This window comes from Schistocerca serialis, chromosome 12, assembly GCF_023864345.2.
Source record: "Schistocerca serialis cubense isolate TAMUIC-IGC-003099 chromosome 12, iqSchSeri2.2, whole genome shotgun sequence".
Lineage (NCBI taxonomy): Eukaryota > Metazoa > Arthropoda > Insecta > Orthoptera > Acrididae > Schistocerca > Schistocerca serialis.
In genome coordinates this window covers 8464141-8487858 of record NC_064649.1, presented here as the reverse complement: position 1 = coordinate 8487858, position 23718 = coordinate 8464141, and the positions used below count along the sequence as shown (strand labels likewise).

Sequence of the window (23718 nt, the reverse complement as noted above, 5' to 3'; positions counted from 1 at the left end):
TGAGGTACATTTACCCTGCTTGATTGTGTTTGCCTTCTATTGGACAAAAAATGTGATTTTAGTATGTCTTAGGAAAACATCTACATTACAGTTACAATTACTTTTATGTAAATTTGGTTTAAATATTGTAATGTAAGGGAGATGTTGCTATCTAATATGGAGATAATAATATGCTAAAGGGGAAAACAGCAAATACGGATTTCAATTATTGTGTCATTTCGATAAGCGACTATTCGGAGCTGTCAAAGTTGCGTTCGGCTACAGTTCATTCACATTTGGACACATTCCTAGGGGGCACCATGGAAGAGGAACAAGAACAATCCAAGCCCGGGTCCCCGCCTTCCTGCGGGGGTGGTGACGAGGAGCTGGAATTGGAGGAAGCGTCCGCGGAGGAGGAGGAAGAGGAGACGCTGTCCCCGCCGGGCAGCCAGACGCCCTCCCAGCCTGCCACCAGCCCAGGTAATAAGTCTGCCAACACGTGCATTCACTCCTGGTGTCACGTATTACTCGTCAGTCTTTGAAGACGAGGTTTTAGGCATAATGTGATCCGTGTGACTAAATTAACGCCATTGGCGTCTGTTCTTGTGTTTGAAGGCGTGTAATGTACTTCAGTTGAGCAGTAGGGGACCTTATTTAACCGAGGCTACTTGTTTTTGCACGAAGACGAGTAACTTACTTTCTTTCAAGAGTGGGGTTGTCGACCTTTTCTCGTGTTCTTCAGTTCTTGTAGACCCGTTTGAGTGTGTCAACTTGCACTTTAGAGATCACTGCCACTTCTTGCTATCGTGTACCAATGCGAGAGGACTGACCACATCCAGAGTGGTGTAATGTGTTCAAAAGAAAAGGTACAAAACAACACTGTGAGTATAGTTGTAGTCATTATTCGAGGCTAATCTGCAGAGGCATAAGCATAACTACTCCACCGTTTCGTGAGCTGAAGGATTCCTTGTTCTCAGACCTCGTTCTCAGAATTTCTGTGGCTGTGACAGTAGCCAGCCCGCCACAGCGTCCATCAGTTTGTCGTCTGACTTGAAGTGCTACCATTTGGTATGTTTTTTTAGCGGTTCGAACACGTGGAAGTCGCAGAGTGACACGTCCGGGCCGTAGAGTGGAAACACGAGCAGCTCCCACTTGAACTTGGCTGTTACACTTTGTGTAATGTGAAGAGATGTGTAGGCGTGTGTTATCTCGCAGCAGACTCACTACTTCCGCAAGCAGCCCGGGTCGTTTGCTCTCGAATGGCTCGCGTAGGCTGTGGATTGTGTTTCAGCGAATGTCACTGTTAACAGTTTTGCTGCCCTCACAGAATTTAACCAGAATCGGACATCTCAAAAAAAAAAAAGTGCGTGCTGTGGGCACAGCTTTTTTAGGGAGAGGTGATGATGCGTGCTTCCGTTGTGTGTTGTCCTGCTTTGTCTCTGGCTCAAAGTAGTGGCACTAGCTCACATCACCAGCAACTATCCACTCCAGAAAAGCAGGGCCTTCGTCATACCGGAACAGGCTTTGCAGTTCTAGCCACATACCCAGTTTGTTTTTCAGTTTGCCGAGGTTGTTCGGAACCCACTGTGTGCGCAGCTGTCTCCACTGTTTCGCCACTACTCCCACTGTCACTGCCAAACATTCACAGTGTGACAAGCCGATCACTTCTTACCGGGTTGTTCTCCTTGTTGATGAGTTCAGCTGTGATAACTGTATGCGCCTGACCTGTTCTCAGATCATAATTCCGACACACTCGGTCTTCTTTAAAACAGGCACACATTTTTCTTACTGACTTGCCAGACACACAGTCTTCCTCTTGTACGGCCACCATCCTTTGATGAATGTCAGCCATTTTAACCCTTTCTGGAGCCAGAAATCTAGTAACACCTTTCTGCTCCCGAGTCATCGAATCTTGCGACGTGAATTCCACATTCTCAACGCGTTCCCTCATCAGATGGATGGAACACACAACTGCCTGTGATGTGTCGTGCAGGCCCAGAAGTGTGCCAGGTACTACATTCACACTCATAGATGTCTCTGTACTTACCCCAAAGTGCTCCCCCCCCCCCCCCCCCTTCCTCCTGCCTGGGGTAAGAATAGGCCTGAGGTATTCCTGCATGTCGTAAGAGGCGACTAAAAGGAGTTTCACATGTTTTGGCCTTTCTGTGATGGTTTCCTGTGGGGTTTGACCTCCGTTTTCAAAATTTTCCCGAAGAGCGAGCCAATTGGGGAAGGGCGCCTTACACTGTGCGTCGTGTCCGTTGTGCATTGAGATCTTTACCCCGCTCATTCTCCATCTCTCGGGCGAGGACACCTTCCTGTGTGTGTTTTCCACCGTGCACTGTGCAGTGTCGCTTTCTGCGTCGACAATGACCTCTGACTTCTTCGCACCCGATATCCAGCACAGTAGCCAGTCCGTTCTGGTGGGGCCGCCATGTACCTTGTCGGTTGTAGCCCCCTGACCACACTGGGATTGCTCTGCTGATGCTTGCGCCTTTAGCTCCCCACGTAAGCCGAGGGGTAGGGATCCATCCCCCTGGGGCATCGGGACTCCTGGCAATGGCCAACCTGGCAGGTGGCCTTTGCTGTGGCTGGGTGGCACCTGTGGGGATGGCCCCTGGTCTTAGTGGGTGGCATCAGGGCGGATGACATGCAATTAAGTGTAGTCCACCATCTCTTGCTGGTGGTGAAACACCAGCAGTCACTAAGCATTCACGAGCTCAATTCAGCATACAGAAGTACGACCCCAAATCATTCCCCTCCCTGGCCACACCGTGGGAGGAACGTCAAGCTAAGGATGGCAGCTGATCTTATTTGCCTCGGTACCTTGTATGTTCGAGAGCTGATTGGGAATCTTTCGTGCTGATCAAGCCTCAGCTTTTTGTTGAGCATTTAGAGGACAAGTTTGGGGCGGTGGAGGGATTGTCAAAATTGAGATCTGCATCAGTCTTGATCAAAACAGTATCCTCTGCCCAATCACGGACGTTACTCTTTTGTGAGAAGTTGGGGGGGGGGGGGTGTTTCTGTAACCATCACGCCCCATAAGAGCTTAAATATGGTCCAGGGTACCATATTTCACAGGGACTTTCTTTTGCAGTCTGATGATGAGCTGCGTGCCAATTTAGAGCGGCGAGTCTACATTTCGTCCGGCGTGTCCACCGGGGTCTGAGGGATAATAAGGTTGCCACCGGTGCCTTCATCTTGGCCTTTGAGGGTGATACATTGCCCGAGAAGGTCAAGGTGATGGTCTACTGCTGTAATTTAAAGCCCTATATCCCTCCCCCAATGCGGTGCTGGAAGTTCGGCCATATGTCTTCCCCCTGTACTTCCCGCATCACATGTCGACATTGTGGACACCCGTCACATACCAATACTCCGTGTGCCCCGCCTTCTATCTGTGTCAACTGTGGAGAGCACCTGTTGCCTTACTCACTAGACTGCAAGATTCTCCAGAAAGAAAGGAAAATCGTGGAGTAAAAGACCCTGGACTGACTGACCTACAGAGGCTAAGAGAAAATTTGAATGCCTGCACCCTGTATGTATGAAATTGTCTTATGCTGCCGCTATAACAATTCTGGCACCAACAGCTCCGCCAATCCGTCACCTCTCAGAGCCGGAAGACTACTCCTGCCCCTTGGTGGGGGCCACTTTCCTCCTTGTTGCTTCCGCACCACCAACTTCGCTAGCAACAACACGTCACCTTCCCAAGTCTGGGCAAAGATCAAACGTCTTTTCGGGTACCAGACCCCAACAGGTGTCCCCGGTGTTAACATAAATGGCGTGTTATCTACCGACACAAACGCAGTTGCCGAGCACTTTGCTCGAGTCTCTGCGTCGGAGAATTACCTCCCATCCTTTCGCGCTCTCAAATGGCAGCTGGAAGGGAAAGTTCTCTCATTGACTACACGCCGCAGTGAATCCTATAACACGCAATTTACAGAGTGGGAGCTCCTCAGTGCCCTTGCACATTGCCCTGACACAGCTCCTGGGCCTGATCGAATCCACAGCCAGATGATTAAACATCTCTCATCTGACAACAAGCAACATCTCCTCATCATCTTCAACCAGATCTGGTGCAGTGGCATCTTTCCATTGCAGTGGCGGGAGAACACCATCATCCCGGTGCTCAAACCTGGTAAAAACCCACTTGGTGTGGATAGCTATCGGTCCAACAGCCTCACCAACGTCCTTTGTAAGCTGCTGGAACATACGGTGTGTCGGCAGTTGGGTTGGTTCCTGGAGTCACTTGGCCTGCTGGCTCCATGTCAGGGCAGCTTCCGCCAGGGTCGCTCTACCACTGATAATTTTGTGTCCCTCAAGTCTGCCATCCAAACAGCCTTTTCCAGGTGCCAACACCTGGTTGCCATCTTTTTTGACTTACGTAAAGCATTTGACATGACCTGGCGACATCATATCCTTGCCACATTGTACGAGTGGGGCCTCCGGGGCCCAATCCTGATTTTTATCCAAAACTTCCTGTCGCTCAGTACTTTCCGTGTCCGAGTGGGTGCCTCCCGCAGTTCCATCCGTATCCAGGAGATTGGAGTCCCGCAGGGCTCTGTATTGAGTGTCTCAAATTTTAGTGGTCATTAACAGTTTAACAGTGTAGCAGCAGCTGTCGGGCCCTGCGTCTCACCTTCTCTGTATGCAGACGACTTCTGTATTTCGTACGGCTGCTCTGGTACTGGTGTTGCTGAGCATCGCCCAACGGGAGCCATCCACAAGGCGCAGTCATGGGCTCTAGCCCATGGCTTCCTGTTTTCCGCCACGAAGATGTCTGTTATGCATTTCTGTCATCGTCATACCACTCACTTGGAACCAGCACTTTACCTTAATGACAATCCACTCACTGTAGTGGAGACATCGATTCTTAGGTCTGGTTTTCGATGCTAGTTTGACTTGCCTTCCTCGTCTTCGTCAGCTTAAACAGATGTGTTGGCAGCACCTCAATGCCCTCTGCTGCCTGAGCAACACCAACTGGGGTGCAGATCGCTCCATGCTGCTGCAGCTCTACAGAGCCCTCGTTCAATCCTGCCTCGATTATGGAAGTGTGATCTATGGTTCAGCGGCACCCTCAGCATTCTGTTTGCCCGACCCATTGCACCATTGCGGAATTGGACTAGCGACAGGAGCTTTTAGGACGAATCCGGTGACAAGTGTACTGGTGGAGGTTGGAGTCCCTCCATTGAAGATCAGACGTGCACAACTGCATGCCATTTATGTTGCACACATTCATAGGTCTCCTGAACATCCTAGTTACCGTCTTCTTTTCCCAACTATGGTGGTTCACCTCCTGCATAGGTGGCCCAGGTCAGGGCTAACGATTGCGGTTCACGTGCAATCGCTTCTGTTTGAACTGGAATCCTTGCCTGTACCACCTCTCCTAGAGGTCCATTCATATACATTTCCGTGTTGTAGCTTTGCCTGGACCTTTCACGTGGCCCTAAGGACTCCCTTAACCCTGCGGCTCTTCACCGTCACTTCCTCTCGATTCTTGATGTGTTCAGGGGCTCTGAAGTAGTTTACACCGACGGCCCGATAGCTGATGGTAATGTTGGCTTTGCGTTTGTCCACAGAGGCCATATTGAACAGCATTCCTTGTCCAATGACTGCAGTGTACTCACTGCAGAGCTGGTGGTCATATCTCGTGTACTTCAGTATATCCGTTCGTGCCCCGAGGAATCGTTTCGTCTGTGTCCTGACTCCTCGAGCAGCCTACGAGCTATCGACCAGTGCTACCCTCACCGTCCTTTGGTAGCGTCCATCCGGGAGTCCATCTCTGCCCTGGACCAGTCCCGTCGTTCAGTGGTGTTTGTGTGGACTCCAGGACACGACGGCATCCCAGGCAACGAACTGGCCGAACAGGCTACGCGGAAACCGCTTCTGGAGATGGTCATCTCTGAACCTGAGCTGCATTCTGACTTACGCCACAAGGTTTTTCGGCCTTGGGAGACGGAATGGCATAACAGTACACACAACAAACTGCGTGTCATTAAGGAGACTACGAACGTGTGCAAATCTTCCTGCAGGACTCTCACAGGGAATCAGTTGTCCTCTGCCGGCTCCGCATTGGCCGCACTTGGGCGACCCACAGCTACCTCCCGCGCCCTGAAGACCAGCCTCAGTGTCGGTGCGGTGCCCGGTTGACAGTGGCACATATTCTGGTGCTCGGTCCCACTTTCACTGCCCAGCGACGAAATCTTGGGTTACCGGACTCGTTGCCACTAGTGTTATCTGACAACGCCTCATCGGCTGATTTAGTTTTACGTTTTATTCGTGAGGGTGGGTTTTATCATTTGATCTAAGTTTTAGCACATGTCCTTTGTCCCTCTGTGTCATCCACCCTAGTGCTTTTAGGGTGGAGGTTTTAATATGTTGCAGAGCGACTGGCTTCTCCTTGTTATTCTCGTGGTTGGCCAGCCACTGCGATCTGCTTTCTTGTTTTAATGTCTTCTGTTTCTAGCATCACTTTGTTGTTTTCATGTCCTCTTTTGTTCCTTTTAGTGTTCATTGCCTTTCCTTTGTTCTCATGGTTTTTCCTTTCTCTCCATTTTGTGTTGTACGTCTCATCTGTTTTATTCTCACACTTGTGGAAATTGTTTTATTAGGAACAAGGGACCAATGAGCTCGTAGTTTGGTCCCTTGTCCCCTCTTTTAAATCAACCAACCCGGCATTTGCAAATTTCAGCTGGTCTGGCTGTTCTAAGTGTTTCGTACCTTTTCATTCGAACATTCTTTATATAAACCTTGGCCGTATACTGCCCATAAACATTGTACTGCACAGAAACATTATACGATTGATAACACTACAGAAAATAAAGTGTAACAACATGGTGGAAAGGTGCATATGCTGTGTTCAGAAATGCTTTTAGTTGTAGAGGCAGGTCACGTTCGCCAGTGGTGAAACGTATGTCAGGCAAGAAAGTGTAAGTTAGAAGTGCAGCATGTACGCAAAATATGCATATAAGTAGTGTTGAAATGAAAAGGTACGAAACATTGTAACAACCAGACTGGTGGAAATTTGCTTAGGCCACTTTGGGATAGCTTAGTGAAACATTGAGGGACAAGAAATGTGCATCCAAACATTGAGGGACAAGAAATGTGCATCATCCCCTCCCCCTGAAGTATACAAAGCCGTACCATCAGCAAGCGAGTCGACGCTGTCTTCTTTCGACATCAGAGGTCCGAAACTCATCAAATTCCTTGTGCACGGAAAACAGTGCAAATCCATTGAGAGCAAACAACCTGGACTGCTTACGGAGGGAGTGATTCTACTGTACCGTAATACATATCCACTTATCTCTGTGGTCGCACAAAGTGTAATGGCCGAGTTCGAGTGGGAGCAGGTTGAGCAACTACCCTACAGACCAGACAGTTTTGGTCTGTTACAATACTTCTCTGGGGGGATGTGATTCAAACCAGACGACACAACTGTATGACACAGCAGAGGGCTGGCTCGTGTCACAGCCACAGGAATTCTGAGAACGGGGAATCTTTCGGGATAGTTGTGCTGAGGTCTCTGGTGATCACTTTTGAATAAAGACTTCAGTTATATCCAGAGTGTTGTTTTGTACCTTTCCTTTTGAACATCCCTTACATATTTCAGGCCACTGAAAACTTCAATGAATTGTGTAATCCACATACAGAGTGTATACGACTCTTGAGATCCGGGAAAATCCGGGAATTTTTCATTGTTTCGGTTTTCAGTTAAATTTTTGTAATCTGGCAGGTAAGAACTGATACTCTAATAAAGGATATTACTGTACCCTGCTACTGCAGAATAATACTGCAGCAATAAAACACGAAAGAGAGAAAAAAAAAATGAAAATAAAACTCAAGTTACAAAAGAAATTCACCATATACCACAATAAAAGACAGTGCTCATGCAAGTGTCTGCCAACAGTAAAATGTGTCAAAGGCCTGAGGAAGATAGTGCAATGCTCATAACAACAAATTGCCTCCAATGAGCATATGTCACAACTGTTTACATTAGATTCATTCTAGCATTTATGAGCGGACTCATGCGCGTGCATAGTTGAGTTGCGTATGAGTAGTACCTTCTCCTGCTACTGGCTACAGAAATGTGGCTGTTGGCTGTGTGAGCAATCACAGCAAGCAGCTAGATGCTGCCGGGAAAGACTATACTGGTGTGCCCAAGCTGCCAGATATACGCACATGTAACAGGCCCAGGTCTAGGAGTGGCGGGAGGGGGGGGGGGGGGAGGTGGCAAACCGAGGTATCCGACTCAGGTTGCCAGGTTGCATCCAGCGCACATTGGTCTATCGATTAATTGATATGATTTTGAAACACATCCTTGTTGGTTTTTGAACATTTTTATCACATTCTAAATTGATTTCTGAATGCATGCATAGTATACGTGATGTCTCATTGCATCTAGAAATAAACTTCCCCACAAGCAAAAGGGGACGGAGCAACACGAGCTGAGCAGGATAAAGCCGAACGGGTGAATGCCAGTCACTGTCTGATTATGTAGTTGATTGGGTTTGCGAATGATCAGTGTTGTTGTAATTGCTAACAAAATCCATACATTCAGACTACCAGAGTGCGTATAAACGTCTAACAGCAATAACAGGTAAGAAATATTACATATTATCTTCGCGGTGTCTCCAAGAGAATGAAATTTTGACAGAAAATTTTTGGTCAGATCACTACACTAGTAAGGGCCAGTTGTACAGTCTTCGGCTAGGAGCCGCTTATGTTCTGTTCTGGAAGTAGCTTGGAAAACATGTTGTATGAACACGTAACAATGCCTAACTGACAATAATCGCGGCATAACTAAACTGGTGATTCAGCAAGGGTTAGTGAAGTTAACCGGCGAATAAGTTTTGACAGAGGCTGGGATAGTTACAGAATTACTGATGACAAGATTGCTTGTTAGAACGAGGAAGGAGAAGAAATGGGGACATCACACATATATGGAAGAATATGACAAATCCACATTTACATAAAAATTTTGTACTACTACATTTTAATCTCATGCTTGAGAAACGGGAGTGTATGAATGAAATGTGAGACTATTTCAAAACTTTAAAGCTTTTTGCGTGTGGTATGCCTAATAGGCATTTCATGTTGGTACTTCATGAATTATATTCTGTCATGTTATGAAAATGACCATTTGTGCCAAATATTATAAAGGCTGTTTTTGTTTTATCTAGCAGACAGTGACAAAATAGACGTAATCAGATCGAGAAACCACATCAGTCTTGGGTACATTTGTATTAACAGCTTTTTCAGTATTAGACGACGACATTTCAGTTTTTCATGTAGCGAAACATTTGACGAACTATGGTGAGGCATAGAGTCTTTTGCAGAAAGGAAAGCATGCCATGTAAAGCTGTAGCAAGATTAGAGAGAGAAAAAAGCTAGGAACTAAGGATTGAAGGAATTTAAATTGTATCACTCAAAACAGCAAGCTCTTAGCTAATAGACAATAAAGAGTGTAAATTTTCTTAAGAGTTCTTGTTCTCCAGATAACAAATAATCTCATCCAGTATTAATTGCGTGTGGTGGTGTTTTTTTTAATCAAAGGAAAGGAAAAAGAAGAGAGATGGGAGTTGGTGGGGGGGGGGGGGGGGGGGGTTCAAACTGTCCGACTGGGAGCAGTAGAGGCACCACAGGACAATTTAGCTTCCACTGTTCTGAATATAATTTGATGGCATCCATTACAAAATATACACGTTTCAATTCCACAGAGCGAAATACAGTGACGTGTGAGAGAAGAATGCTGTGTGAAGAGGCATGGCACTGCAATTTGGCACACATAAAACCAAATGTCTTACATTTCCTTGAACACATATGTTTTATATATTAGACTCTTCAAAAACATGTGCACTACAAAATGAACATATTTTTCAAAATTCGATTTTTTTTAAAATTTTTGATATCCATCTCAAATGCTCAAGGGAAAGAGGGGGTCTGTAGCAGGGGGGGGGGGTCACTATGTAGAATTGCACCAATTCGCAACTATTGTAGATCCGGGGCTGATGCCCGGAGCAGTCCGAGTTATAGTGAGAAAGTGCGTAGTCTCCACGTTAGTCATGTTTACATTTAGTGATTTTGCTGTTTCCTCTTCATTTACTGCTCTCATGTCAAATGAAAACAAAATGGATTTCTGTGGCCAGGAGCTATCAAGTGAATTAAAATAGAGTCACATAATTACGGAAGACTAAAATATGTTATTAGTTTCATATTTTATTTTGTTTCCACATTTCTGACAGTCGAGCATTAATTGCCTTGCAGAACAATGAACTTATTTTTGTAAGTTTTCTAAAGAAATTTGGCTTTTATTAATCTTTTCCACTGAGGCAGTCAATGTATTTGAAACAAAGTGTTTTATTCCACACTATTGACTAATTGTTCGCTGCATTTCAAGTGCACGTTTCCATCTGCTAGCACGCATGGCATTATGCCATAATACACAACCAAACATGAGACTGGTACTCCAAGAAAATTAACATCTCGAAAACCACACTGTAAAGCTTAATATCAAGTCGAGGCTTACTTCATTGGGAATCAGGACATACGAATGTGCCCTTTAAGCTGAATTATGCATTTTAGTATGGTTCACGAAACTCTGATGCTCTTGGAGAACCCTCTGGTGTCTTGTTTCTTTTATGACGCAATATAAGATCTTTTAATGTTTTACACGTACGAACATACGGGCTTCGTGCATCATCGTAGCTGTGCAAGCGTGGTGACACCTGTTATCTGGCGCGCTCCGGCAACTGCTGAAACGGACCTATTTCTACAGGTCGCGGGAAAATATTGCGAATGGTGGTTTGAAAAGCATTACTCTCACTTTCAAAGTAAATTTCCTTTTGCACAAGTTGAACTATGTGTGTGAATGTACGATGAATTTCTTAATTTACAAAGCGTTTGACTCTCATTTAAAAATATACTTTTTGATGATGAGCCATTTAGAAGAATTTCGAGTCCAGAAGATCACAAATTTGTGTCGTTACTAAAAATTTTACTGCCACATTTGTGTGATGTATCTTAAAATGTAACATGCGCAGAAAAGATCAACATTATATGTGAAATCCTAGCTTCTCTTGCAGCTTATTAACATTAGAGACAAATATTATATGTTAAAGCTTTGCTTTTCTTGTAGCAACGCTATGTGTGTTAATTTAAACCATTAACTTTTTCTGTTTGTGTGATCTTGCTATTGGCTGACTTCATCAGCTGTCCTACGCTCTGAATATCCGCTGTCATCGGCTGGCAAGATCACGTGACATTACCTACGACTGGGCTACGAAAGTGCATCGCAATCTCGATTTCAATTTTTCAGAAAGTAACGTGCGGTGTTTGGTGGAATTTGAATTTATACTTTGGTAATACAAAAATATGCAGTGTACATGTTGCTGCACATCAAAAATCTTTCCAAAACGTGTCCCCTCCCCCCCCCCCCCCCCCCCCCCCCCACCCCCCTCCTGAGTTTTGTTTTCTTAAGTGCCGGAAAATTCTATACGCCTATATAAAACCTTAACCACTCAAAGAATTGATGAGGTTTACAGTTCCAAGGAAAAATGTACTGCCTCTTAACATGGAAAAAATGTGTTTTCATTCGGGAGAAAATGTTCTTTTAACCGGGAAAAATCCGGGAATTGTTTTTCCTTGTCCATGTGTACACCCTGACATAGCACAACATATTAAAATTCATTTATTCAGTTGCACGCTGCAACATAAACTATAGGTAATTAATATTATAATCTAGTTTTCTTCTTGGAGCGGTACAGATGGTGTTAGCATGCCCTCCATATAATAAAGATCACTTAGGACCACAAGAAAGGAGAACACCAGTGCTTTTTGCATGAAAACTTACCTTGCTGATGTGTAGTAACACCTGTGTTCTCTTTTACCAAGAAATCACTGTAATTCCTCACCAGTTCCTGAAATACACACTTGTATTCGTACGTACAAAAGTGGGAAGATGTAGTGTGTCATGTACAGGTGCTAGCAGTAAAGTGTAGGAATCGGAGTAGTGTCATTCCGTAATTTTTCCAGGAGCGTCTCCGGCTTCCTCGGGCTCCGTCCCCGCGACACCGGTGCAGGAGTCTCGGCTGATGTTCTTCACCGGGAAGCCGCTGAACATCAGGCGCGGCAGGGGCCGGCCGCCCTACAAGGAGAGGACGACGCAGAGGCAGGGCCGGCGCAACTCCCTGGGCATCAAACTCAAGAGGTGGAAGAGGTATGTGAACTGGCCTGCAGCCGTCGGGATTACGTAAAACTTGTAACGTTAATTGCCTTACGATCTCGTCACATTACAGCTTGCGCCTTCCAGAATAACAAGTTTCCATCTTCAGGTACACACAGTCACAAAAATAAAAATATCTCATCATAAAAGCTACGAAATGTTTCAGGGGTGGTAACTGGCACACTCGGTTTCTTCCGTCGGTAATTCTCTGTCGTGATCTATGGGAAGAACTTGATACGTTGCTGCACAGTACCAAATACGAAATTGATTTGAACAAGCAATTTACAAATAAGGAAAGCCATTTCTTCAGTAGCTTCGCGAGTGTGCTATAAACGGCAACCCTGGCTACAGTGTCACTCATTGTAGCTCCTAAATAGGCACAGTCATTAAATAACACAGTCCGTCAGATAATATACTAATTTTGCACAGCAGTTACGTACAGTGGTACGGTGGGCTACAGATAATGTTTGCCCGGTTTTGTGTATTGACGGTGGGCTTATGGCTCGCAGTTTAATCTAAACCTGGGGTAGTTGAGTCGAGTCGAATGATGTTCTCGTTCCTCGTGGTATACGGAAAGACGAGCTGCCGGAAATGGTGGCAGCGGGTCTGGTAACCCACAGCAGGCCGGCTGCTGGCTGAACTGTGCAGCAAATTGTACTGGTGCCGGTGCGGTGACTTCTGGGGAAGAAAGCTGAGTACGGAGAAACTTTCATTCTGTTTACGAAGTGATTTCTTGCTTTTACTCGTATTCTTGTGATCGTGTCTGTCTGAAGAAAGAAGCTCGTTCTTCTGAATCTGACTTGCTTTTATGTGATTAGATTTTAAGGTGATCACCGTTATAAGAGTGCTTGAGCCAAAATATCCTCTTAAATTGTTAAATTACAGTGTGGCATTTTCCCCATCCAGTCATGGATTAAATTAAAGTACAAGACCATAATTTTTAGTCTGCTTTATTTTTCTTTTTTATGTGTATCATCGCTCACACAGAACAGTTGCGCTCTAAAGCGAGCTCGTCGTGCTGTCACACGTAATTCTCGTGTAATGGTTATAGTGTGAAATTTAATTTGTGTAAAGAAATACATCTGGATAGAAGAATTACTATGGATTATTGAGAAGGGAAGCTAATATATTAGATTATTGCAACAATACCCCATTAAGTATTGCATTTCTTAAGAACTTGTTATTTAGTTTTACAAATGAAGAAATTTTAATGCATTTAATGACTCTTTGGTTATGAGTTGATGACTTGCATGTTTAATAGCATACGCATTTTCTGCGCGTATACTCTCCTGGAACTGCTAACAACTGGCATCACAAAGAGTTGATTATATAAATATGTCAAAGGAGATTGTGACATAGGACTGTGTCCAGCTGCATGTGGTGGGTCGATAAGCATTGGGGGAGGCTGGAGTTTCAGTCTCTGTGGACACTGAGCCTGTTGTCCACGACACTTTGCATTACGACAACCGAAGGACACCTCGAAACACGATATTGGCTGTCACCACAACATATGTGCTTATGGGAATGGTGCAGGCTGCCTCGGAGTCAGATGCTGTACGATTTTGAGGTAGCGTATACTGAGACTCGAGGTGTTCCTCTTTTTGCTGGTGTGTATTTGTCAGTTTATCGGCATCTGACTTTTTAGGAAACTTTATGAAAAACACAAATCTAAATTTTTATTTTTTATTAAGTTATTCTTTTCTAAAAAAAAATTGCAGCTTTTTCTCGTAATTCTTAAGCTCAGAACATGACACCATTTTACGAGTTATTATTTGCGCTTGTAAAACAAGATTTTGTGGTTTAATATCAACAATGACTATAATGAGCCAATAGCGTACTTAAAAGTAGTTTATGTTGATGGGTATTACATTTAGTCAGTATATTTAATATTCTCACTTTGATTAAGTTCCAATAACTTTTGGTTGAGCGGTATAAACTATTTAATGTACGTGAAATAAAAACACTGAATTCCTCCGTATTTGTTTCCAACGATTCTTCTCACTTCGTAGCTAATTGAATGTTTAATACAGTGAAACCCCGCTTTTACACGTTTCAGGCGCCTTAAAAAAAAATAGTGTAAAATGCGGGAAAATGTAAAATGTGGCAAATAATGTTTTAAGTTGTAAAAGTTACGTATAGGATATCCCGTTTCACTTTAGATGTATGTACATAACAGGCATCAAAAGACTTGTCAGTGACGTTTTTATTATCTAATAAAGGTCTGCTAGCTAATAAAAACTAGTGATGTAACTGGAGCTGATAACTGTCTGGGAAGTAGAAACATTTGACGTAGTTTCAAACATCACGATCGATGTTTTTGGAAAGCCTGCAGCCGTCATTCATTATTTAAATAATGAAATACTGCACTAGTTACGTATTTTTTTATGCTTAGCGTGATGCGTTTCGAGAATTTTTTCTCGTTGTCAAGTGCAAATATGTAAATAAGTCTTCTGTATGGTGTTTGAACACGTGTTATTCTGCACCTTTTTGAGGTTATCAGGTTATCAGTTATGTAGAAAACCACACACACTTGCAAACTATCACTCACATTGGTTGTTTGTGTAACATTGCAAAAAATACATACGTAAATACTGGACTTGACAACGAGAATAAATTCTCGAAACAGTTTTGCTCAGCACGAGTACAATACATAACCAGCGCTGCGTTTGCACTAAAATCATTTGAGCAACACAAAGTGAATGACAGTGTCAACTAGTGCTCTACATGGCCACTCACTAAATACGGTTTGACAAAGGTGTCACGACGATCACAACGATCACGAAACTGCATTTGCGCAGTAGAGACAGTTTGTAAACGGTTGTGATCGGTCAGGATATCTTCATTCGAACGAACCTAGTTATATACTCCCATCAGCCAACACGCCACGTAGAGCTGGGCAGCTGCGGGAGATACGGCACGCCACTTTTACTTGTTTACCCGTTCAGATCTGCTGAATAGTGTGCCATGGTGTCAAGTAACTTAACCACCTAATATTTGTTAGCACTACTGGATCGCCAAAATTATGCCAGCATCATATTTTCTCCATAAATATGTTGACGGTAAATCAAGTGCAAATTAATATTGTGGGCGTAGGAAATTTGACAGGACCGATAAAAAAATGTCGTTAACGGCGGGAACATGTTAATTCCGGGAACGTAAAAGCTGGGTTGTACTGTATGTCACTTGATTCCTCTCTGACAGTATACAATACAAATATATTTAATTTGAATGGACTGTGTCTATGATTACCAGCTGTTAATGGAGATTAAACATTTCCATTACATCAATTGTAAGCTCAAACACAAAGCTTTCTTATTTCAGTTACTTTTAATTATTGTAATAAAGCACAGTGAGGCTCTGGACAGTGTGAAGTCCATTTTCTTGGGGTCGCTATCTGTATGTCAGCAACTGGCACTGTGAAACTCTGCTTCGACAGAGAGGTTCAGTGCCACATTGTCATCGTGTCTTAAACTCCTCGTGGAATAGAAGACAAACGTTGTGTGACTATGTTGAAATTAAGTTAATCTAAATATAATGAAATAAAAATATATAAATGTTCACCTGATGTTGCTCGGACGGGAAAGACATCGATGTTAGCATAAGCATTTCTAACATTACAGAGTGTGAGAATGTATTACAGCTCATTGGAAATTTTCCAAGGAAACTTACAACCTACAGAATTGAGCCAGGTAAAGGTCTCCTGAATTCCAGAAACAGTAAGTTAGTGCCAGAAGCCAAAAGCCTGGAAGTTACTGTTTTGAAATAAATTGCTGCTAAGAACAGGATGTATACAACCCGGGACAACTGGGAGATCTTGGAAAAATCTGGGAATGTTTTCATCCGTGAAAAAACCGGGAAAATCCTGGGAATTTTTTAGAATTCTGGGAATTTTTCATTGTTTTAGTTTTCAATTAAGTTTTTGTAATTATTGACTGATAAGAATGGATACTCTAACAAAGGATATTACTGTATCCTGCTACTGCAGAATAATACTGCAACAATAAAATGTGAACGAGAAAACAAAATGAAAATAAACCATAAATTGCATTGTCAAAAACCACAATATTTGATTGGTGCATCTGAAGAAGGCTGAGACACACACACACACACACACACACACACACACACACAACACACACACAGGTGTGCGCACAAGTGCCCTCGCACAAACAAACATCAGTGCTAACAATAGACACGTGTTTCATACACAGCACTAACCGAACGCCACAGGATACTTCCACACTAGACGTGACTCAGCATCAAGTATACAGTTCTTATAATCGCAGAGATCGTCTTACATTATTTAAATTTCGCACGACATTGTGTGAAGCCAGAGTTTTGATGGCTGCGGTTCACCATTGTTACTGGGGTACCAGAGTTTTAAATGGAACAGCTTCACGTAGCGTAGTACTGTAGCACAGTGATCGGCACAATAACTTGTCATTTTAGAAGGTTGTAGTGTCAGATCTCGTGAAATACTGTTAAATTTTTCTTCTTTCTAAATTTGGTCAGAAGACTTTCATTATTATTTTTATTCAGTTAAATGATTTAAATGTAATTTTTATACCGCATCTTTTTTGTCATATTGACCTTTTTATTTGCAGTTATTTTTCTTCCTCTCGTTTCTTTTTTGTTTGGAACCCGCTCATATTGACCTTTTTATTTGCAGTTATTTTTCTTCCTCTCGTTTCTTTTTTGTTTGGAACCCGCCTGCTTCAACTATAATCTACAGCCGAGTGTCGAGCAGGACTGCTCGTCGGTTGGTCGAGTGGCAGTTCGTGTAGCCAGTGTGAGGACAGTTTCGAGTTACCGACGAATGACAATGAGAAATTAAAGTTTGGTTTTATGCTGAAACTGAAATTTTTATATCTCGAGTTTGTTCGTAGTGGTTAGCTTTAATCACCACGAGCAAACTGATTGTAACTTCAGTTGTACCACTGATTGTTAACAGCTATTTTTTCGGATACATTGCACATCACGAGGTCGTGGTAAGGTTAGGACACGAGTTTAAATTTGGGGCCAGAATATGCGTCGTCTGCTGCAGTTCGCTCACTGGTCATTTAAATCAGCTGTCGAGATAGTGTGTCGCATTTCTGTCGTACTTTGTGGCAACTGCTTCCGACATTACTTTCTGCTACACATTAACAGCATCTGTCAAGTGGCCCGCCACGTTTGTGTGTAACATATTACTAAATGATAGCCGGCAGCCGATGTGGCGAGTGACAGACGTCAGCTATCGAGTAATTGTAATTGGACTGTAGTTGTGGTGCAATAAAGGACACACAGCTGTGAGGTATCTTACCTACTGCTTTTACATCGGCAGCCGTGAGTGAGTCTGAATACTGAAGAAGAAAGTTTGATTCGTGATTATTACCTACAATACAGATAATTAATATTGCGACATACTTGTATTCGTTGTAGGCCGATAGTTGCTTTTCGTACTAGTTCGTATCGCAAAGTACGAGAATGTCGCAGAACAGTAAAATACCGATGCCAGGCGAAACAGCCGTAAACGTACGTAGCAGAGTGGAGTGCCAGTAGACTAATTGTTGACAATAAGTCTAGGTGTTTCAAAGCGGCCGAAGCTCTTGCATCTACTTTTTTTTTTTTTCCAGTCTGACGAAAGAATCTCCCAGCAGAGAAGGCGACCCCGAGCAGCCGAGCCCGGCAGGAGACGGAGACGGGGCCGGAGCCGAGACGGAGAAGGCACTACTGCCCGAGGAGCCACCCTACTTCCCTGAGCAGTGGTACGTAGCTCTGCAGGTCTTACTGCCGGCCTGTGACACTGTCAGAAGATTCGTGGTGTGCACTTTGCGATTGTCTTGTATGTTACTAAAATTAATTTCAAACAGTGGAAACTTCAGGTAGGAATATCAGTGTAGGAAAAGACGGATTAGTACTCACCGTAAAGAAGACACATCAAGTTGCAAACGAGCAGAATTAAAAGACACTTACACGAAGCTTTCGGCTTCGGCCTTTATCGGTAAAAGAGAGAGACACGGCATTCGTATAAACGAGCGAGCGTATCTCGTGCACACGTGATCGCCGACTCTAGCGTCTCGGGCCGGAAGGCAACTCTCACGCGGGGTGTGAGCAGCAATCTGGAGGACACGGGCAAGGGGAAGGGATAGTAGTGTGCTGGTGGGAGGAGAGATGAATGCTGTCTGGTGGAGTGTGCAGGGACCAGATTGCCGACAGGTGCAGTGGGGAGGTGAGGCTAAAAGGAATAGAAAAACCCTGTTTATTTGCCGCCCTCTGCCAACGCATCTGCCCGTCTTTCCCCACCCCTCTCCTTTTTTGCTCCTTTATTTCCATAACACCCCCCCCCCCCCCCCCCCCCCCAACCTCCTAATGCTCCGCCTGTTGGCATTCTAGTCCCTGCTCACTTCACTAGACAGCGCCTGTGCCCCCCCCCCCCTCCCCCCCTCCAGACTGCTGCTTGCATCCCGCGTGATAACTGCCTTCCGGCCCGCGATACTGGAGTCACATGTGCGTGAGGTGTACTTGCTTGTGTGTATGAATGGTGTCCTCTCTCTTTTACTGATGAAGACTGTGGCTGAAAGCTTTATGTAAGTGTATTTTAGTTGTACCTATCTCCAACTTAACATGTCTTCTTTACAGTAAGTAGCAATCTGTAATTTTCTGAGATTAGTTTCATTATTTTTGTCACAACATTCTCACTGGAAGTTTCTACTGGTTCCAACAGCAAAGAAATTCGTGAGTGACTACTTATTTTTCTATATTACATGTGTGAGTGCACTTTTGGGTCAATCCATACCAAGTGGTCCAGCACTGGTTGCTTAACCATCTCAGAATAAATTGATATTTGCTGGGTGAATTCCATCATGTTTGGTGGACTCGGAAGAAAAAAAAAATTTTTTTTTTTGTTATCGTTTAGAAACAGAAGTTATTTGTGTTTCAGGCTGCAAGCATTCTTTCACATTTACAAGCATCTGCAGTTTTTTAAATTATTCGGTAATGGCTTGCCCCAGACCTTTCAAATAAGAAGCATTTAGTTCAGCACACACTGGAATAGCTGAATGTATTTCTTAATATATTTGTAATGGCTCAAAGTTAATGATTGCTAATAAAAAACTGAAATATTGAGCATTATTTTTCCAAAGAAGGAGTAATTTCTTAATGTTAATATTTTTTGTGCTGTTACACTACAAAGTATAGTTATTTAGAGTATGAATGGTGAGAAGCTTACACTTCAAAAAAATACACTTTTTAAAAAAATGGATTTTTGGATGTTTTCATTCTTTGACCTGCAATGTCTTTGTTAGGGCATTAGATAAAAATCTGAAAATTACACTTAATAGACCTTTATGATTTCAGAGTTCATTATAAATTTCAACTTTGAGATTCAAAGGGAATTCATGGAAAAAAAAAAATTACCAATATGAGCGAAAATATCTGTACTAATGACTAAAGTGTTTTACTGCTTTGTTTGTTAAACAGTAGAGAAATATCTTCACTCAGTTTGGCCATTAGGTTAAAAGTTTGCCCAGTCACAGCTGTAAATTCCAGGGGAGACAGCTTCCTCTGCACATTTTTAACAGGCATTCAGACTTCAAGATTTCAAGTTTTTTAACCGAGGTCCTCGGTCCTGGGGGGGTGGTAAATGTAACATCTCTTTTTTGATGATCAATATTATCAACTTCGGCAATCCGTCACTGTTCGCCATAAACACAAGCTGCTGTGTGAAGTATCAGTGGTGCAGGTTTTCCACATTGATGTAGTTCACTGTCAGGTGATGTTGATACGAACTTCCACTTGCGCAAGTTGTGTGACTAACGTTCAAAACAATGAAAACTTTTGGCACCTCTTATCTACTGACAAGTGTCTAACCTTTCCTCTGAGACATTCACATAGAGTTCTTGTATTTCCTCACATTTTACAGAAACATCGGTAATCCCATTCACCTGTTCTTCTCAGAATTGTCTTGAGGTGCAAGATTCGATTCTCATAGGGTCGCTGCAGACTAGCTGTTGTGACAGTTTGCTTTGTTGTATCCCCGTCACCATTGTACGCATTCTTCCTGTGGCGTGATGCAAAAAAGTACCATTCTGCATCAAGTCCTTGGTCATCTTTGTGAAAGTTGATGTTAATCTTTTTTTTTAATATTAGCTTGCAGCACCATGAGAGTAGATCAGTTTGTTTATGGAAGGGTGGTGCTGTTTCATTTGGTTAGTTAATTGTAGTTGAAAAGTGTGCACTGGTGTAGCGCTGTGTTCAAGGTAGTAACTTCTGACACAAAGAAAAGTTGGCATGAACTAAGCATTTGTCAATTACCCAGGTTTTCTCTTTTTTTTTCTTTCAGAAATTTACCCGAAATGATACATTTTCAGGTTTTCAAAGCTAGCCACCAACACTCGAAAAACTCTTCTCATGATTTTGTAAATGTCACCTTTCTTATTCTGTCTAGTGTCAGCCATTGTTTGTGTTCTGTATTGGCAGGTATCAAATCACCTCTTCCTGATTCTTCAAACGTGTCAGGTAAAGCTTGTTTGCTTGGACAATCTTGACATTTTCCCATGATCATACTATTGTATCTGTCAATATTGCAAACCAGAACGTCCAAAAGGTCTTTGCAGTCAGCTCTAAGATTGGTCCCATCTGTCTTCAACTTTACATTCTGGTGATACAAACAAATGCAAACATTATGGATGCCAGGTGCCCCTCCAATAATACACCATATCAGTCTCAGCTTGCAGAATTCCAACTTTTTCATTTTACTGTCAATATTTTCTTTTTAGGATTCAGTGAATAGTTAATTTAAATTACACAGTATTAACCTATTTTGTTTCTGAATCTTTGTACCATTTTCTTTCACAGAAACACAATCTTTTTACCAGGCATCAAATAGCTGTTATTGTCATCTTCATAAAAACTAATAATCTTTCAATCGTATTTTTATCTATGAAATTAGATGCGTTTTCTCTTTTGCTAACTGTCTTGTGAATTTAACCAAATGTTCTGACACATTAAATTCATCAATAACTTTTCTCGACTCTTAAGAATTTGGTAGTAAACTGATAATCTTAACTTTATCCTCTTTGTTTGAAATACAACATTTAGTTTTTAGCTTTTCAGTCAAATCATCATATTCGGTCGGAGAAGTTCTAGAAGTGTCATCTGGTTCAGTGCAACTTTTCTTTCGAAGTGAAACTTCAAAATTCTTTTCGACAGTAGTGTACCATTTTCTCAATTATGCATTCAGTGCAAAAGGTCTGTTTCCTTCACGTAGTTTTCTAATTTTAGTAGCAGGCGATAAACATAGGATTTCACAAGCTAAATCCACATTTTTTTTAATAGTTTCTGATGAGTCACGAAATTCCTTATCTGAGCTATCACGCTCTCTTTCTTTGTTAATGATGAATGTCTTAGAATAACATGCTGGACACAATGACCTTCCTGGTAAAAAGAACTTTTATTTTTAAAATAATGGTTAAACGTTATTTTTCTCAGACCTTTTGTTATGGGTGTCCTATGTTTTTTAAAAGAATCCAAGCAAGATGGCCAAAAAGGTGATAAAATATTTTTAAGCATTTAATTTCACAGTACTTGCAAGTTGAGTTAACCTCTGAGCCAACCCATTAGTAAAACAACACTTTTTCTTCTTTGCTGTAATCTTCAATTAAAGTAATGTTTTTAGGAAACAATCCATACACACTTTTATGACAAGATTCATTAATAAGAACCCCAATAGAAGACAGAGATTCCATTGTTAAACTGCACACTTCGAAAGCCCGTTGTTAACTCAGTATGAGTGAACAGATGTTGTTGGAAGGGGGAACACAACACACAGACTTGTATGGGCTTGTCTGTGAGCCTGTACAGACTTGCAGATACTATCTGCTAGCCCATTGGAACATTCTGCAGGGGATTGTTTCGACAATCAATCATTCATTACTGTTTTCTTGTGTGTTTAAATTAATTAATTGAAATAGTTTATTTCTTTAGTCTAGGTATTGAATGGAATAGGAAGAGACCCAAATAACCGGTAGAATGAAATATACCCTCTGCCATCAATCTCATGATGGTTTGTAGAGTATAGATGTAGATACTAAGAAACATATTTTTTACTCATATTTGTAATTTGTTTGTATTTCCTATTGATTCTCTAAGTTGAAATTTATACTGATGTTTGATACTATAAAGGTCTATTAATTGTGTATTTTTCAGATTTTTGTTTGATCCTATAACAAAGTTATCACAGGCCAAAGAAAGGAAACGTTCAAAAAAAAGTTTTTTAACATGGTCTATTTTTTTAATGCAAGCTTCCCGTCATTGATACTATATAAAAAGTAACTATACTGTGCGGTGTAATAGCACCAAAAATAGTAAGGCTGAGAAATTACTCCTTTGGAATAATACTGTTCATCTTTTTATTTAATTTGTAACCAATAAATTTGAGCCATTAAAAATATATTAAGGAGTGCATTCATCTAGGTGATCACGGTTTCAGTTTATAGTGCAGTGCATGCTGGACTAAATTGTTCTTATTTGAAAGGTCTGGGGCAACTTGTTACTGAATAATTTTAAAAGAACTGCAGATGCTTGTAAATGCAAAAAACTGCTTGTGGCCTGAAACAAAAGTTCTGCTGTTTCTAAATGATAAACAATATAAAATTTGTAAAAAAAAAAAATGTTTTGAGCTCATTAAACATTAGAGAATTCACCCAGCAAATATCAAATTTTTCTGAGATGGTTGAGCAACCAATTATTTTTTTTCCTGGACTACTTCTAGGTTTTCCATGTGTCGAAGTGAGAAAAAGTTTTATACAGTGAAATAGTCTTTTTTTCCTAAGGGGTAGTCAAGAATTTGCATTTGGAAAGTGATCCTTTCTACTCTAGACAAAAAATGATGATATCTGATATTCGCATTAATGTCACCTGTTTGGAATGCCGTGTACCTCCCGCCATTACAGGCCGTGCTGACGTCCTGTTCGGACTCCTGCCTGCACGTCGTCACGATCGGTGGTATTAGGAAAGACAGTCTCTCTCACTGACTACCGTTGCAGGCCGGGCAAGGTGTGCGCGCTGTGCAACCTGGGCGAGCGCAGCCAGCTGGGACAGGGGGACCTGCTGCAGCTGACGTACTCCCCCGAGGAGCTGGCCGCGCTGTTGAAGGAGCGGAGCGATGCCGGCGCCGAGGGCGGCCTGTCGCTGGCGGGCGACGCCGACTCCGTCATCGGCAGCAGCCCTAGCCGCGGGAACGGCCACGCTCCGGCATTTGGAGGCCTCGCGGTGACTGTGCGGCGCCAGAAGAGCATGGCCAAGTGCAAGTGAGTCTGCCGAGTCTCGTATTCCCAGAGTCTGGAGTGTATAGGAATGTTACTGCCAGTTTGTAGGGTAGTATTTGTATGGGAGTTGGGTGTTATTCCGAAACAGGTATTTCCCATTTATTTACGTAGATGCTTCGAGAGATACGGAAAGCAGAATAATGCGGTTCAGCAGAATGAGATTTCAGCTACGTGTCATCAGTTTCCCAGCTGAGGCACCACCGTTCCTTATAC

General features: G+C 42.7%; 1 protein-coding gene across 1 annotated transcript in view; it reads left to right on the top strand.

Annotated features, from left to right (window-relative positions):
• The window catches only part of LOC126428342 (histone-lysine N-methyltransferase 2C-like), a 440767-nt gene that overhangs the window by 9461 nt on the left and 407588 nt on the right, over positions 1–23718 (top strand). Inside the window, exons 2-5 of the mRNA XM_050090275.1 lie at positions 292–459; positions 12007–12190; positions 17812–17943; positions 23224–23487. Coding sequence (XP_049946232.1) covers positions 300–459; positions 12007–12190; positions 17812–17943; positions 23224–23487 — 740 coding nt within the window. The 5' untranslated portion in view covers positions 292–299. The remainder of the gene's footprint in view (positions 1–291; positions 460–12006; positions 12191–17811; positions 17944–23223; positions 23488–23718) is intronic.